We start from the raw sequence: 15492 nt of genomic DNA, 5'->3' as shown, positions 1-15492 counted from the left end.
GGACCAATAATAATGCAGCTGGGTTTTAAATAAAGTTTTACTTTAATAAAATGTATTCAGTTCATCACTGCAAAGTTCCACAGCATTCTGCACTGAATTAATGAGCCACATGTGTTTTGGTCCATCCAGATGTTACGAAGGATGTCCAGAACCAGGAAAATTGGAAAAAGTTTTTTTTTTTGTTTCAACAAACAACTTCAATTAAATAAATATGATAAAAACTTTTATCATTAAAAGTTGCTCAGGAGTGTTCAAATTTGTATTCTGAGAACCACTTTGGGGCAGCAGTAGCTCAACAGGTTGAGCGGGTTGTCCAGTAATCGGAAGGTTGCAGGTTCGATCCCGGCTCCGGACAGAGAATTCTGCTGTTGTGTCCTTGGGCAAGACACTTAACCCACCTTGCCTGCTGGTGGTGGTCGGAGGGACCGGTGGCGCCTGTGCTCGGCTGCCTCGCCTCTGTCAGTGCGCCCCAGGGCAGCTGTGGCTACATCGTACCTCATCCCCACCAGTGTATGAATGTGTGTGTGAATGGATGAATGATACACTGTAGTGTAAAGTGCTTTGGAGTCTTTACTCTGAGAGGCGCTGTACAAGTGCGGGTCATTTATCATTTACTTTACTGAAGCTTTAACAACGCATAAACTATTTTTAATAAGCTTCACAGACAATTACATATTTTTATATGCAACTGTTAAAAAGTAGAAGCTTGAACCTGCAGCAGGTGTGAATCTCCAGTGTCCAAGTCTGCAGTCTTGAATCTGCAGTTAGGCTTGAATCTGCAGTTGCAGTTACACGTTGATCCTTTAGAGGTCGCTGTCTAAAAAAACAGTACAAGCCTGAATCTGCAGTCGGCCTGAGTCTGTGGTCTCCGGGTCTGCAGGGATATACTATTGCTACGATGTGCTATAAGTCAAGCATGCCAAAGAAAAAGGACAGATGTGTGTTGTAGTTTGTTTTTGTATGAATGTTTAATAAACTGTTTATTTTAAAAATGTCTTTTTGTAAATACACTATTGTTCTTCGTGGTGATCCTCATGATACATATTATTTATATTTTGGAGGGCTCTTTCAAGCAGGGGCTGTAGGAGCAGCAAGTAGCTCAGAAGGTAATGTTCAGTAATCGAAAGGTTGCAGGTTAGAACCTGGCTCCCACCAGAGAATGCTGCTGTTGTGTCCTTGAGCAAGACACTTAACCCACCTTGCCTGCTAGTTGTGGTCAGAGGAACCGATGGCAGGCCCGGCCTTTGTCAGTGCACTCCAGGGCAGCTGTGGCGACATCGTAGCTCATCCTTGCCAGCCAGTGAATGGGCAAATGACTGTTGTGAAGTGCCTTGGGGGGTTTAGATCCCTATGAGGGTGCTATATAAGTACAGGCCAATCAGTTGACCTCAAAGCCAAGATGTGCAATAATGCACTGACGAGGATTATGGAGCTGGTTCATCCTCAGCCTATAAAGTACAGAGGAAGTCCAGATAATATAAAAATTAGCTCCAATTCTCACATTTACTAGGTGATGTGCATATTGGAATATTCTTTCTCAAAATCAAAGTATTAAAACCGCATATTTTTTCAGTACATCCTCTTGCAGACACATCACTTTCTGGTTAATGCTAGCTGAAATGCTTCCTGTACAGCACCTTTTGTGCAAAAAGCAATGTGACGGTGCCAAATGCACATGTCAAGAAATAAAAGGTCCTAAACTACATTTATAAGTAAGTCAGATTAGCTTAATATGTTCCCTTTAAACTGATTTTGCAGATTTTATTTAGCCTCTGTTTTTTGACCTGCAGCCAGGCGGTGGTGGTGGACAGAACCATGTACGTCTCTGGTCAGATAGGGATGGACGTAGCCTCTGGTCAGCTGGTGGATGGAGGTGTGCAGGCGCAGGCCCGACAGGTGAAACCCACTTGAACTGAACTTCCTGCTTTCATTTCACGAGGGCCGTAAAATTATATATTTTTGTATTTCCTCAGGCTCTCGTCAATATGGGGGAGATTCTCAAAGCTGCTGGCTGTAACTACGACAACGGTGAGTTTCTTATTTCTGCTTCCATGCATCACGTTTCAGATATTTAGATGTAAAACATTTAGTTTTTAATTTCCAGTGGTGAAGACAACTGTTCTGCTCAAAGATATAAACGACTTCAACAGCGTCAACGAGGTTTACAAGACATGTGAGTCTCCGATCCGATTTCCACTAAATGAGGAATGCATTTTCTGAGTGTTTGTCCGAATTTATTTATTATAAAACTAGCTTTTGTAATATAAAAAAATAGAAATAAAAATCTCTGGTTTTAAATCATTTGTAATAAAATTATTAATGAAATGCTAGTCTCAGACTTTTTTAATTGATAAAAGTTTATTTAGCAACTTTCACTTTTAAAAATGAATTAGTTGCAATACAAAACGCAAATTAAAACATCCATGTTTTGCAGTTGTAATAGTGAATGTGTGGTCCTTTTAATAATAAAAATTAAAATCAGAATTTAAGTTTACTTCTTTTATTTTTACATTTTGGTGACCTGACTCACTTAAAGGGATACTAAAGCAGTTTATCCGCGAGTCCTTAAAAAGTTTTAAATTTGCTTTTCCAAGTTTAAGGCCTTAAAAATCCTTTAAAATGACAATCCTTAAATACAGTTTCCAAAGGTCTTAAATTACCAAAGACCCAATAAACAAAAATCTTTTATTTCTATAAAATTTTCGTGAATTTCTAGTTTAGCGTTTTTTGTGTGTGATATTGGCGTAAGCAGAACCATACACATTCAGTTGGTTGTGAAAGGGGGCTATTTTTAGATGAGCACATTAGCTGGTTAAGCTAGTGGGAGCTAGCGCCATGGGGAAGTGCGAGTTTAATGGTAACTGGATGGTTAATCCCACGTTCGCGACGTGGTTAGCACCGCTTCCGGTCAATAGCTGGAAATTATAGCTTAAATTTAATTTTAAAAATTGCTTAAATTTGGTCAAAGTGGCCTTAAAAAAGGTCTTAAAAAGTCTTAAATTTGGCTCCCTTAAATCTGCAGATACCCTGTAAAGATAAGATAAGATGACCTTTATTAGTCCCACAAGTGGGAAATTTGTTTCGTTTACAGCCAAGCAAAGTAAAAGTAAAAGTTATGCTGAAGAGGGAGAAAAACATTAAAATACAATACAATAAAACCGACCGCAATGAGATAAAATAAATTCAATACAATAGACAGTTTATACCTTAAGAATGGGTTAAAAAGTAATAAATAATAACCATACTAGATACAGCTAGAAATACAGAGTACACTTCAACCGACAGATTTGTTGTAAAGTCTGACAGCAGTGGGGAGGAAAGACCTACGGAATCTCTCTGTCCCACACCTTGGGTGCCGCAGTCTCCCACTAAAAGAGCTGCTCATAGCTGTCAAAGTCACCTGCATGGGATGAGAGATATTATCCAACATGGATGACAGTTTAGCTGTCATTCTCCTGTCACTCACCACCTCCACAGGGTCCAGGGGGCATCCTAGAACAGAACTGGCCCTGCGGATCAGTCTGTTCAGCCTCTTCCTATCCCCCGCAGAGATGCTGCTGCCCCAGCAGACCACACCATAAAAGATGGCCGAGGCCACAACAGAGTCATAAAAGGTCTTCAGGAGAGGGCCCCCTACTCCAAATGACCTCAGTCTCCGTAGTAGGTACAGCCTACTCTGCCCTTTTCTATACAGGGCATCTGAATTATGAGTCCAGTCCAGTTTATTGTTCAGATGGACCCCAAGGTACCTGTAACTGTCCACAGTCTCAATGTCCATGCCCTGTATGCTCAGTGGTTGAAGCGAGGAATGCGTATGCGTATGCCTACGAAAGTCTATCACCAGCTCCTTAGTTTTGCTGGCATTAATCTGTAGATAGTTCAGCTGGCACCAGTCCACAAAGTCCTGAGTCCTGAGTCAGTCTCCTGTACTCCTTGTCATCCCCATCCTTGATGAGACCCACAATCGCAGAGTCATCCGAGAACTTCTGCAAGAAGCAGTTTTTCTTGCTTTTAGCACCCTCTAGTGTCTGTTTGTAATCGCAAAACTATCTCCTCGCTGTGGGTTTGTCTTTTTGACACCTTAATCTAAAAGCTGAAACTCATCCCAGCGTTCCTAAGTGTCTAAAGGAGTTTTTAATACTAAATTAAACAAATCAACTGGGTTCATGATCTAAAACATGCAGGGAACATGCTGAAACCAACAGACCGGACTGGCAACTGCAAAGTTGCAAGTGCGATATTCTGGCCACAGGGGGTGATATGGGCTGGGTGGCCTTCCATTAATCCTCTAAAGGGTCGTTTTAGCACATAGTGGCTCAAGAAAATTATATAAAAATATGAAAAAGTTGCATATTGTCCCTTTAAACAGCAACATGGTTGTATATAAAGGACCAGCCACATGGTGGCATCATTTAGCCAAAAGTTTCAGTTTGTGTGAATTAATTAATCCTTGTGGAGGAATTAAAACAAAAACAGCAGATTTATTTTTCCTAGTCAAAACAACTTTTGGCACAAATATCAGAGATTAGGTATACATTCCCAACATTCCAGCTCAAAAAGCACATAGTTCATATTTTTCCAAAAGGAAGTTAGGATTTCATTTGTTTCACATATATGGGAAATTTCTCCCATTTTATTTTCGCAAATTAAGAATTTATTCATGTTTATGTTTAAATTGAGATGTTGTGTTCTTGCAACTTCTTCTCACACTTCCCTCCTCTGCTGTTTGGGCCCCCTGGATCACAAGCCAGGTGAAATGGAAGCTTGTAGCGTTGTAAGTGGACACCGACGCCGATCGGGCGCACGGTTGTAACCAAACCTCGGTCGATGTGACTCGACCTGCATGCCTGAGCTCCGTCCTCCTTCCAGATACGAGGAAAAAAGCAGGAAACTTTCCCTGATTCTGGCGATCCTGGTGAAAGGGAAGGGAGGATGTGTTAAGTGAAATCTGAAATCCCCAGCTGTTAATCTGACATGCTGGAAATCTGTCTTACTGATAGAAAACAGTAAAACAATTATCCTAAACCTTAAATAAACTGCCTTTTTAATACCAGTTATTACACAGGTATTTACTATCAGCAGATTCAATTCAATTAAAAAAATACTTTATTAATCCCAGAGGGAAATTGATTGCTGTAGTAGCTCAGAATAATAATAATAATCAAGTCGTCAAAGAGTTGTTGTATATTACAATGGCTGTTGGCAGGAAGGATCTCCAGTAGCGGTCAGTGTTGCAGCGAAAGTGAAGAAGCCTCTGACTGAAGACACTCTTCCGTTGTCGGACAGTCTTGTGAAGAGAACGCTCAGGGTTGTCCATCATTTTCATGATTCTCTGGAGAATCCTTCTTTGCATTATCTCCTCCAGCGGTTCCGAAACTCTGGCTGAGTCCTTGAAAGGGCTTGGAGTTCCTCATCTTGTTGGCCAGTGATCTCACATCGCCCATTATGATAGATGGAAGAGATGGTTTGAATGTCCTCTTTCTCTGTCCCCGTTTTGCTCCCGCTCTGCACCCACGCTTCTTGCGTTTTAGCTCATTTGGGATTTGTGGCTTCAGTTGAGGTATTATTTTAGCCTTTCCCATGTTAATCAGCTGCTCCTGATTGTAAACCAGCTTGTTGCCATGGTTACACATCATAACAAATGCTCAAAAAATGGAAAAAGCTAAAAAAAAAATAGCAGTAAAAATCCTCCAAGCTTCACAGCACCAGAAACAGAAAAGTGTCCAAAAAATACAGTTTTTCTTGAGAAACTAGAAGAAAAAATGTCCAAGAAAAGGCAAAACTTACATATTCGCTGTGTCTCAATTCAGGGTCTGCATCCTTCGAAGGACCCAACCTACTCGGCCGACGTGGGCTGGGTCCTCCGTCGGCCGAGTACACCGGATGTTAACGGCTGTGAATTTGGACAGGCCTAGTCTTCATGAATTCCCGCCACTCCTTCAGCGAACTTTCCGTCGCCTAGCAACCGTGGAACCGCTGAGCAGAAGGGAGAAGGAACTTCAAACGATGGCGCTCGAAGTTTTATTTGGCTTTTTAATCATTTCCTTGACTGTTGGAGAGCTAATTCAGAGAAAATACTTTCGACAAGCTGAGCCTGAGCAAAGATGTGATAATAGTGTTTAATACTTTCTAAGGGTCTTCATTTGACCAAAATCGATTTATCACCTTTTAAGACTTTTCAAGACCCAGCGGATACCCTGTAATATTAAACAATCTACATTTGTAAACAAAAATAAAATTCAAGAGTTTAATGCAGAACTGATTTTATTTAGATATTTATTTTATATGTTCATGTTTAATCTTTCTTAACCATTTTTTCTAGCAAAGTAAAAAGCCTGTCAAAATTCTCCCTTCTCTCCTGTGCCCTCTGCTGCGCTGCCTCCCTCTGCAGCCTCTTGTCCTCCCTGATCAGCTCCAGAAGCTGGTCGTCGCTGTCACCTTCCCCTGGATGCCCATTTTCTCCAGAATAGTCTTAACAAACATGTAAGAAAAACAACAGGAAGAGAGATTATAGAGAAAAGAGGACAACGGGTTATTCCTTTCATGTTTTCGCAGAAAAAACGAAACTTAAAATATGAGATGTTGTTGTACCTCCATGCCACAGCCGCCAAATACTTTGCTCCAGTGATCATGTGGTCCATCTCCGCCCTAAGCTTAATAAAGTCTGTGGTTTTCTATTTTGTCCCTAAAATACAAACTTCTATTAAAATCAGGGGGAAACGTAGCGGGAGAAGTACGACACGAGCGGCCGAACATACGAGCCGTGACCGCAATACAAGCACTTTTACTGCAACATTTCTAACTAAAATAACGTTCATGTATCACAACAAGCTCTTAACCTAACAGTTTTCAAGTTTATACTGACATTTATATGCACAATCCTCTCCGACAACTCCCGCTTCACTGTCCGCCATTGTTTTTAAAAGTTCTGCCATCCGGCCCGCAAGGCATCTTGGGAAATGTCAACCACTGAAGGATACACCGGACCCATCCTTCATACAGGCGAAAAGAAGGCCGGATTCGTCGACCGCATTTGAAGGAGTCGTCGAATTGGGACAGGCCTAGTCGCGGCGCTGTGACTTAACCGGCCGACGAAGGATACAGACCCTGAATTGAGACACAGAGATAGTCAACAGAGCTACTCCAACATGCAGCCACCCAGAGCAGCGCAGTTCCGGAAAAAAAAAAAAAGGAAGATGGAATTAAAGCCGTTTTTTTAACCACCTAGAGTAGCTGCATGAGTATCTTTTAAAAAGTTATTTGTAGTAAAATCTTCTTTTTCTTTCAGTTTTCAGCAGTAACTTTCCTGCCAGGGCTGCATACCAGGTTGCTGCGCTCCCCAGAGTGAGTCCAAACCCCACCACACATGTACAGTATACATACATACATACAGTACATATATATATATATATATATATATATATATATTTACATTTCCCTCCAAGTTGAACACTGTAAAAGTGACCACACCCATTCGTCTGTGCCTTGCTTTCACGCATACACACACACACACCCCATTATGTGCTGCATCACTGTCACATGACTGCTTTGGATTATCATGTCTTGTGATGCTTTTTTCCTCTTCACCCCATTCCGAATCTTTTTCCTCCTCCAGGGCGGACTGGTGGAAATCGAGGCGGTCGCTGTGCTCGGTCCTCCCTCTGACTCCTGACTGACCAACAAAATCCAAAACAAACTGTAGCCTGCATGAGCAGCACCTTTTTAATTCTCACGCTTTAACACAATTTTACAAATAATGCTTTTTACAATTTTAATAAACCATTTTTCTTCTCCATAAAGTTTTCTGTGTTAAAAAAACAACTTTAAAAATCATTTTTTAAGGCTGCCCTTTTATTTATTTATTCAACAGTTTATAACAGATTAAGGATTTCATCCTCATGACACTTATTTTACACCTTCAGATGCTCTATTATAAACACAATTATTAAATCAAACCTGTTACAGTTCAATTGGTCTTTGGATTTCACTAGAATGTGGCCTAGTAGAAAAATAGATTTTTATAGTTGAAGTTATGGAGCCATAATCAATTTTATACATAGATAATAAATAGGAATTTTCTCTCAGAGGGATTCTATGTACAGTAGAAACTGGAGATTAAGGAAGAGGAGAAATAAAAAAGGCACAGTGGCGACGAAAGACCCTGAGGTGGTCATCGTTGGATCAGCGTCTTGGCAACAAGGTGACGTTTTTCACAGGCGTGGCTCTCCTAACTAATCTGGGTGGTTGGTGGGGCGTTTTCACTCACTGGGAGCTGGAAACAAACAAAAAGGACCAGTTAAGGTGGAGAACAATGACGTGTGATGTAAACCTGCAGCTGGACTCACCTGGTGTCTCTGGTTCTGGCTCTGAATGAGTCGCTGTGGCTTCTAGATGCACAAAAACAAGGAAACAAAGAATACACGAGAGCAACACGTGATCAGATATAAGAGATTACAGTTCTGACGTTTAGGTGCGTCTTTATTGTGGGTCATTCCATATTACTCTGCTCCCAAGTCTCCTGTCAGACCTTCGGTAAGCAAAACATCACATGAACCATCAGATGGAGGTAAAAGAAACTCCCAGAAGGTAATCATCAGATGTGTACGCAACTGTTTTACGTTGGGAATTCATCTGATTAAAGATGGCTTCTGCAGCTAAAACATTAGCAAACTAAAACAGTGACCCATCCACCATCTCTGCAGGGTGCTTCGTTCAGGCTAATCCCAAATCCACACTGGCGTCCAACATGTAAACGGCCTGTATTTGTACTGCGCCTTCTAGGGTTTTACAACCCCCCAAGGCGCTTCACAATGCTGATGATGAGCTACAATGTAGCCACAGCTGCCTTGGGGAACACCGACAGAGACGAGGCCTGCCACCGGTCCCTCCGACCACCACCAGCAGGCAAGGTGGGTTAAGTGTCTTGCCCAAGGACACAACACCAGCATTCTCTGGTGGGAGCCAGGATCGAACCTACAACCTTCCGATTACTAGACAAGCTCTACCCTTGAGCTACTGCTGTCCAAACATATGGTTGCCCACCACTGAAGTTGCAAGTGTGGAATCTGTAGGGGTCTGACCTTTCCATAACCCTCTGAAATTAAACCACCAAATAGTTCCTGAGTGCAGCCACAGCTGCAGCTCACCGCTCCCCATGGGAGGGGTCAAATGCAGAGATGTCATTTCACCAGTGTGTGATGATGACTAATGGGACTTTAACTTTAAAGGGTCATTTTAGCACATACTGGCTCAAGAAAATCAATTAAAAATATGAAAAAGCTGCTTAGTCTGGCTTTAAATGCTAACAATTTAAATGATAAATGACCTGCACTTGTATAGCGCCTCTCAGAGTCGAAGGACTCCAAAGCGCTTTACACCACAGTGCATCATTCATCCATTCACACACACATTCACACACTGATGGTGAGGAGTTACGATGTAGCCACAGCTGCCCTGGGGCGCACTGACAGAGGCAATTTATGCACCTCTATCATTTTAGTTGGAAATTCTGGCGATCTTGTCACGTTTGAGCCAGGAGGAGGTCAGGACCCAAGATGCAGAAACCCAGAACGACACAAGGCAGGAGCGTAGTAGAACGTAAAATCCTTTTATTTGGAGTCGATGTCCAAAAATCCAAAAAGGGCAGGAAGCCAAGCCTAAAGTCAGTAACCCGACTGACAAAAACAAAAAGCTCTTTGATGAGCGAAACCTAGAATTTCACGAGGAGGAACAGAACAACACTGACAACGACAATGGACCGACATAGAGACACAGACAGGGTTATATACACAGGGCTGGGCGATAGGAGACAAGAAGCAGGTGCGTGGGGAGTAGGGCACAGGTGAAACTAATGAGCTGAGGGAAGAAGCAGAAACAACCCTAACCCATATCTAAATCCTAAACCAAAGCTACTAAAATAACCTGAACTTTAAACACTGTAGAACAAAGACTAAAGATAAATAAACGAATGATAAGTGAAGTGACTAAAGGGAAACCTGAATAAACTGGGGACCAAAAGGGGGGCACAGAAGATTAGGGGACACATGAGGGGAACCAGGAGGGGGCTGGGGACCACAGGGACACAGAACATGACACATCTGGTGTGCATCAGTTGGGAGTTAGAGCTAAAGTTTCACTTTCATATCCCCTTCTGCAAACATGCTAAATATTCTGTGACTTGTGAGGTGTTAAACCCAGTGGTCATCATGTAGCTATTATTTCCACTTGCTGTTCTTTAACAACTAGCAAATCGCTCAAGTCCAGCTCTAACTGCCCCTCAGAGGTGGATCTGTACCTGTGATACACTCAATTGTCTTTCTCCACTGGCTGTGAAGTGGAGGTTCGTGGTGGAAGCCCCATCTATACCCACAGCGCTCTGGTTTCTCCGTGGACTCAGGTTGCAGCTCAACGAGACCACAGCGACTACAAAGTGTCGGCGACACGTATGCACCGTGCAGAACAACTAAACCGGGATGTGGTCAAACTCACGCTGAGGATGAGTCAAACTGGACACCAGAAAGAGAAGTCGGGATCAAGTGAGAAGTGAAAAAACTGCAGCTGCATTAGTTAATTCAAGGGATTACAGATTACACACTTAAACGTGGCTCCTCCTACTAAATGTTCAAAGATTTTGTCTGGTGTGTTTCTGTTATTAAGACTCAAAAGGAAGGACAAAGAAGCAGAAGAGAGATCCTTAAAGGATGGATGACTGCATGTCCACTGGCAGCAGTAGTGTGGTGCAGGTGCTTTATTGTCATCTTAAGGTGGGCTTCCACGTGTTATTTACGTCTGCTGGGGTCTCTAATGTTAATGAATGAATGCCTTGTGAGTTGTTTTCTTTGGAAAAAAGCTCTTGTGCTCCTGTTTTGATAAGTTCATCGGGAAAGTAGGGGTAGAAAAAACAGCAGGATTTGGAGTTTTACTCAAATTGTTCATGATATGCAAACACCTCACTTCTGATTGGCTAACAGGAACGCTACTCTTCTGCTGCCTCTGTTCACTCTTCTTTTCTTGAGTAACAGATTAAACAGTGATTGTGTTATCTCCACAAATAACTCAAGCCTGAAGGAGTTCTGAGATGTTGGAGTTGCTAATGCTAACGGTTAGCTTCTACTAGCTTAGTAGTCTGCTCTCTCCTTAACCCCAAAATCAACAAAACCATCTGTCATGAGTCAACATGGGTAGAGTCCATGAATACAAAATTTCCCCAGTGACGTAGAAGGGACTTACTTTTTTAGGCTCTATCGTTTCCTCGTCCATTTTCTTTCGCTGGCTAATGCAGGAATTGGGGTAGAAGACTACTTTCACATTCAGCGTGCATCAGAGATTCAGCGGGACCTATCTTAAAGAGCAAGTCACCCCCTTAACAGAGTCTTACTCCACTCCCATTTCCTATTTGAAAAATGTGACACAAGGAAGCGTTGCCTGGCAGACCGAGAGGGTGGAGCAGTTAACAAATACACAAACATACAGGCTCACAATGGCATTGTGACATCATATGGTACCTCTTAGCTAATAGTGGTAGCAGATTAAAATTCACATTATATATATATATATATATACATACACACACACATATATATATGTATGAGTGCAGCTTACTGTGAAGGTTTGCATGACCCTGCATAGTTCTGTAAATGCTCTAATTTTAAATGCAAAACTGCAATGTTTTATTTACCAATTTTAGCACCAAATGTACAAACCATCACAAAGTAATCTCTATATGTTTGTCTAGAAATGATTAACTTTTGTAGTTTTGTGCCACAAATTGTCCAAATAAACTTCTTTCTGAAGATAACAGAGAGCGAGATGCTCCTCTCCGGCAGTTATTCAGCTCATTGTCACTGAGGTGGAGTTAGAAACTGACTAAATAATTAGAGGTCTGACCTGGAAGCACATTCCTTCAGCCAGACCTGTTGTGGTTATTAAACCTGAGTCGTGTGTTGTTGGATACGGAGTAGTTACAGGTGTTGCACGGGGAATGGGGAGGATCTGGGGTAAAGGGGACATTTTCTACCTGGGCGTGGTGGCATTAATACTCAGATGACCACAGACCAAAGAGAAAATCTGCACATTTTGCCTTCCTCTCACTCACAAACCAAAATAGTTTTTTCCATAACGGAAGTGACGAGTATTTCTGGTTTTTGGCCAGGTTGAGTGTATTTTGCATTGACCACAAAACAAAAGGGGGGAGTTATTAGGAGATGAGCCGATGGTTCAGATAGTTTTAAAAGACAGATTGGGGATTTGGATGAAAATGTTGGGGAAAATTTAAAAATAATCCAAAGGTGAGCTTGCTTCCTGTAGCTCACCTTGCTCTGGAGCTGCAGCGGGTGTTTCTGTAGCAGGTGTTTCTGCTGCGGGTGTTTCTGCTGCAGGTGTTTCTGCTGCAGGTGTTTCTGCTGCAGGTGTTTCTGCAGCAGGTGTTTCTGCTGCATTCTCTGCAGGCGTGCTGTCTGTGGAAGGTTGAGACTCCTCCCCAGCTGGTGGGCTTGCAGAGGTGCCTTCTCCAGATGTGTCAGCAGCAGCAACAGGCTCAGCGGGTGTCTGGTCTGGAATAGTTTCACTGTCCTCGGCTATGTTTCCATTCTCATTAGCCACCCCTGTTGGGAACAACATATTTTACAGGAAGTTGTAGAGACAATAAACAATCTAATCTACCGTGAAGCAACACTAAATGGATTTTAACACTTTAAACTATTGCTTTGAAACTGGTTTCAGGGGTTTATGAGCCAGAAACCTGAGCAGCTAGACTTTGAAGGGCACTCTGTAGACCTCTTGTGGCCAGAAACTGCACTAAACAGCATTGGTGGTGTGCGTAGTGTTTCTATCTGCGTCATGGCTTTACGCCGGCTGTAGCTCATTTAAAGACTCGCAGTTAGCTTTTTTAGTTCACAGACCGTCAAGAAACATACAAGAAGACGTTTGTTTTTTTTTGTTGGCATGATGGCGGAGCCAATGGGAAGAGAGGAATGTGTTTGGAGGCGAAGCACAGAGCTAAAACCACAGTGACCATTGGCACGGCCTACACTCATTGGTTCCAGTTCTAACCATCTAAAAAAGTTGCAAAATCCACATTTTTTATTTATTTTTAATTGGCAATAATCATAAATTCATTAAAAAACATGCAACATACAACAACTTGTCCGAAAACATCGTTATTTGAGAAGGTTGCGACAGGATTGTTTACAACGGTTGTAATTCTCCTTTCAACCAGTAGGGGGAGAAGCAGGAAACTTCAAGGGTTAATTAAGGTCTCCTTCTGAAACAGTTTTTTTAATCAACATTTCCAATAGTGGTTTCCTGTGATAGATGAAGGTTGTTTACTTGTTTTTAGTCATGCTAAGTTTTACTGTTTCAACATGTGAACGTCTGGAATCGTGGCAACGCAGGTGAGCGTCTGAACTTTGAGTTGCGGTGACTCCTTGGGGACAAAATCCTGGATGCCAAGTGTCAGAAGGAAGGAAAAGTTAAACTGTGACCAGACTGCATGATTAATATGCAACTCATGCTGGTTATTATTAGAGCCACAAAACTGAAATTAGATACTGAACACCAGACTCTTGTTAAAACACTCAAGCAAAAAGACAAAAATCCTGCAGAACTAAACTATAAATATTCCACTAAATATTTGTGAGAAAGTTTTTTTGCTTTTTCTTTTTAACGCATGAATCAGAACAAAATGAGTTCATGTTCATGAGGATTGATGAATACGTTTCAGGAAGTAGTTCATAGCTCCATGCACTGGTGGATTCACATCACTTCCTTCCAGAACTTTTTTAAGAAAGGAAGAATTTGCATTAGTTATTTGCATGGATTAAACAAGTCTTGACTCTAATCCTACAGAATTCTGGGAGTTTCTTAGATCCTTAGTTAAATTATTGCTGTAAATATAAGAAAACTAAGAACAGTGAGTGTGTTTTGATGGTTAAAATCAATAAAAAGCACTTAAATAAGATGTTAAAAAAGTGGGTGAACTTTGGGTTAATAAGAGTCATCCTAATTTGGGAGTGATGCGAGACATCCCGAAACGTAAATAAGACACATGCAAAAAAACATCCTGATAAATTTCCATCTGACCTCCAAGACAAAGATAAGACAGAGTTGTTTTCAGTGTCGAGAAGTGTCACGGTCAGCCGAGCTACAAAAACGCTTCTTGGAGCATTACGGCTGAGTGGTTCCTCAGAGGCATGGATGTAATTTTCACTTTAGAAGTGGGGGGGACATGGGGGGGGGGGGGTATCTTTACAGTATGCTCTAATGGGAAACAGGCTTCAACACAAATGGTTGTTTTCTACTTGGTCCTAGAGCTCAACCAGTGTCAATTAAATATAGCGTAATATTGTTTTTGGATGGTAAAAAGTGCAGGGGTCAAAACTTGACTGTGGAAAAAGTGTGTGTGTGTGTGGGGGGGGGGAGGCATATCCCCCTGCCCCCCCCCCCTCCGCCCCCCAAAAATTACGTCCATGCTCAGAGGTGGTCCAACTTGGAGAACCTTTGCCCTTTCTGCTGCTTAGACTACCACACAGGAAGCTGATAGGGTAAATAAATAAACATTTTTATTTTTCCTTCCAAACCTTTTGCTCATCTCCACCCCAGCAGGGTCTCCTCCGACCCGTTACAACAAAGCGGTGCCCAAAGCTTCTTCTCCATTTCCTAATGAAACCAAAGACTGTCACCATATCTGCACTCCGTGGCCTTCTCTGGGCCCACGGAGCCAAAAACCAGTGTTAAATAATCACAATAAACTTTCTCTTCCTGTCACCGTGGAGATGTGCACCCAAGCAGAGAAACAATCCTGGAAGCTATCTGCATTTAAAAAGCAAAATCTTTATCTGAGCCTTTTTAGCAGCGATGATGCAACTCTAAGAGACAGGAGGACTTCCACCTGCAGGATCAGGGTTATTATTCAGCACTTTTTCAAAAGGTTTATTCCAAACAAAGTGGATTGTTCAAATATGTCATTTTTAAAGTTATAATCTTATCAATATTAATTCGTTTATTCTGATTCATTTAGTTTGACAGCTTTTCCACAGAGATTATGGATTACTTTCGTAGAAGGCTCTCGCTGGCTCACCCGTAGTGCTGGCTCCGTTGCTCTCTTCGGGCTTGGCGCTGGGTCTGGTCGTATCCTCCGCTGAAGTTTGAGAGCTGGTGGAGCATCCCATCCTGCCCTGTGCGCAAAGACAAGTAGCCTGAAGGAGGTGACCGCGGTGAGGAAGTGCGGGCAGACTGGAGCTGCGCTGATCACGTAGCGCGTGCATGTAAATTGAGAAATGTAAAACCCCCAGCTGAGAGAGAGAGAGAGAGAGAGAGAGAGAGAGAGAGAGAGAGAGAGAGAGAGAGAGAGAGAGAGAGAGAGAGAGAGAGAGAGAGAGAGAGAGAGAGAGAGAGAGAGAGAGAGAGAGAGAGAGAGAGAGAGAGAGAGAAATTTACCTCAGGTGAGGTCCGTAATTATGCACTGCCAGGTTACTTCCTCTTCGTCGGTTCCGG

The 15492-nt window shown here is 42.2% G+C and overlaps 2 protein-coding genes across 6 annotated transcripts in view; one reads left to right on the top strand and one right to left on the bottom strand.

Annotated features, from left to right (window-relative positions):
• The window catches only part of rida (reactive intermediate imine deaminase A homolog), a 20425-nt gene extending 12626 nt beyond the window's left edge, over positions 1–7799 (top strand). For all 4 annotated transcript variants that reach the window (XM_070547401.1, XM_070547402.1, XM_070547398.1 and 1 more), the window contains 5 exons: positions 1791–1896; positions 1974–2028; positions 2105–2173; positions 7289–7344; positions 7616–7799. In XM_070547401.1, the coding sequence (XP_070403502.1) occupies positions 1791–1896; positions 1974–2028; positions 2105–2173; positions 7289–7344; positions 7616–7672 (343 nt within the window). In that variant the 3' untranslated portion in view covers positions 7673–7799. The remainder of the gene's footprint in view (positions 1–1790; positions 1897–1973; positions 2029–2104; positions 2174–7288; positions 7345–7615) is intronic.
• Positions 7793–15492, bottom strand: si:dkey-284p5.3 (cytochrome c1). Of its 2 annotated transcripts, XM_070547408.1 has the most exons (5): positions 15436–15492; positions 15077–15173; positions 12312–12602; positions 8346–8387; positions 7793–8272 (listed from the first exon to the last, which is right to left on the bottom strand). In XM_070547408.1, the coding sequence occupies exons 2-5, from the start codon at positions 15165–15167 to the stop codon at positions 8259–8261; spliced, it is 438 nt and encodes a 145-aa protein (XP_070403509.1). In that variant the 5' UTR covers positions 15168–15173; positions 15436–15492; the 3' UTR covers positions 7793–8258. The 2 variants fall into 2 exon arrangements, with proteins under 2 accessions (XP_070403509.1, XP_070403508.1); XM_070547407.1 differs by lacking the exon at positions 15436–15492 and having other exon boundaries at positions 15077–15234.

This window comes from Nothobranchius furzeri, chromosome 19 (genome assembly GCF_043380555.1).
Source record: "Nothobranchius furzeri strain GRZ-AD chromosome 19, NfurGRZ-RIMD1, whole genome shotgun sequence".
In the NCBI taxonomy this organism is placed as follows: domain Eukaryota; kingdom Metazoa; phylum Chordata; class Actinopteri; order Cyprinodontiformes; family Nothobranchiidae; genus Nothobranchius; species Nothobranchius furzeri.
Note: the sequence above shows the minus strand (reverse complement) of the source record. Positions and strands in the feature narration are given on the sequence as shown.

Coding starts and splice junctions, on each gene's coding strand:
- si:dkey-284p5.3 (XM_070547408.1), bottom strand. CDS start 15,167: ATGGGATGCTCCACCAGCTCTCAAACTTCAGCGGAGGATACGACCAGA. Junction 12,603..15,076: donor CAACGGAGCCAGCACTACGG/GTGAGCCAGCGA, acceptor TGTTCCCAACAG/GGGTGGCTAATGAGAATGGA. Junction 8,388..12,311: donor CGCTGCAGCTCCAGAGCAAG/GTGAGCTACAGG, acceptor TTGTGCATCTAG/AAGCCACAGCGACTCATTCA.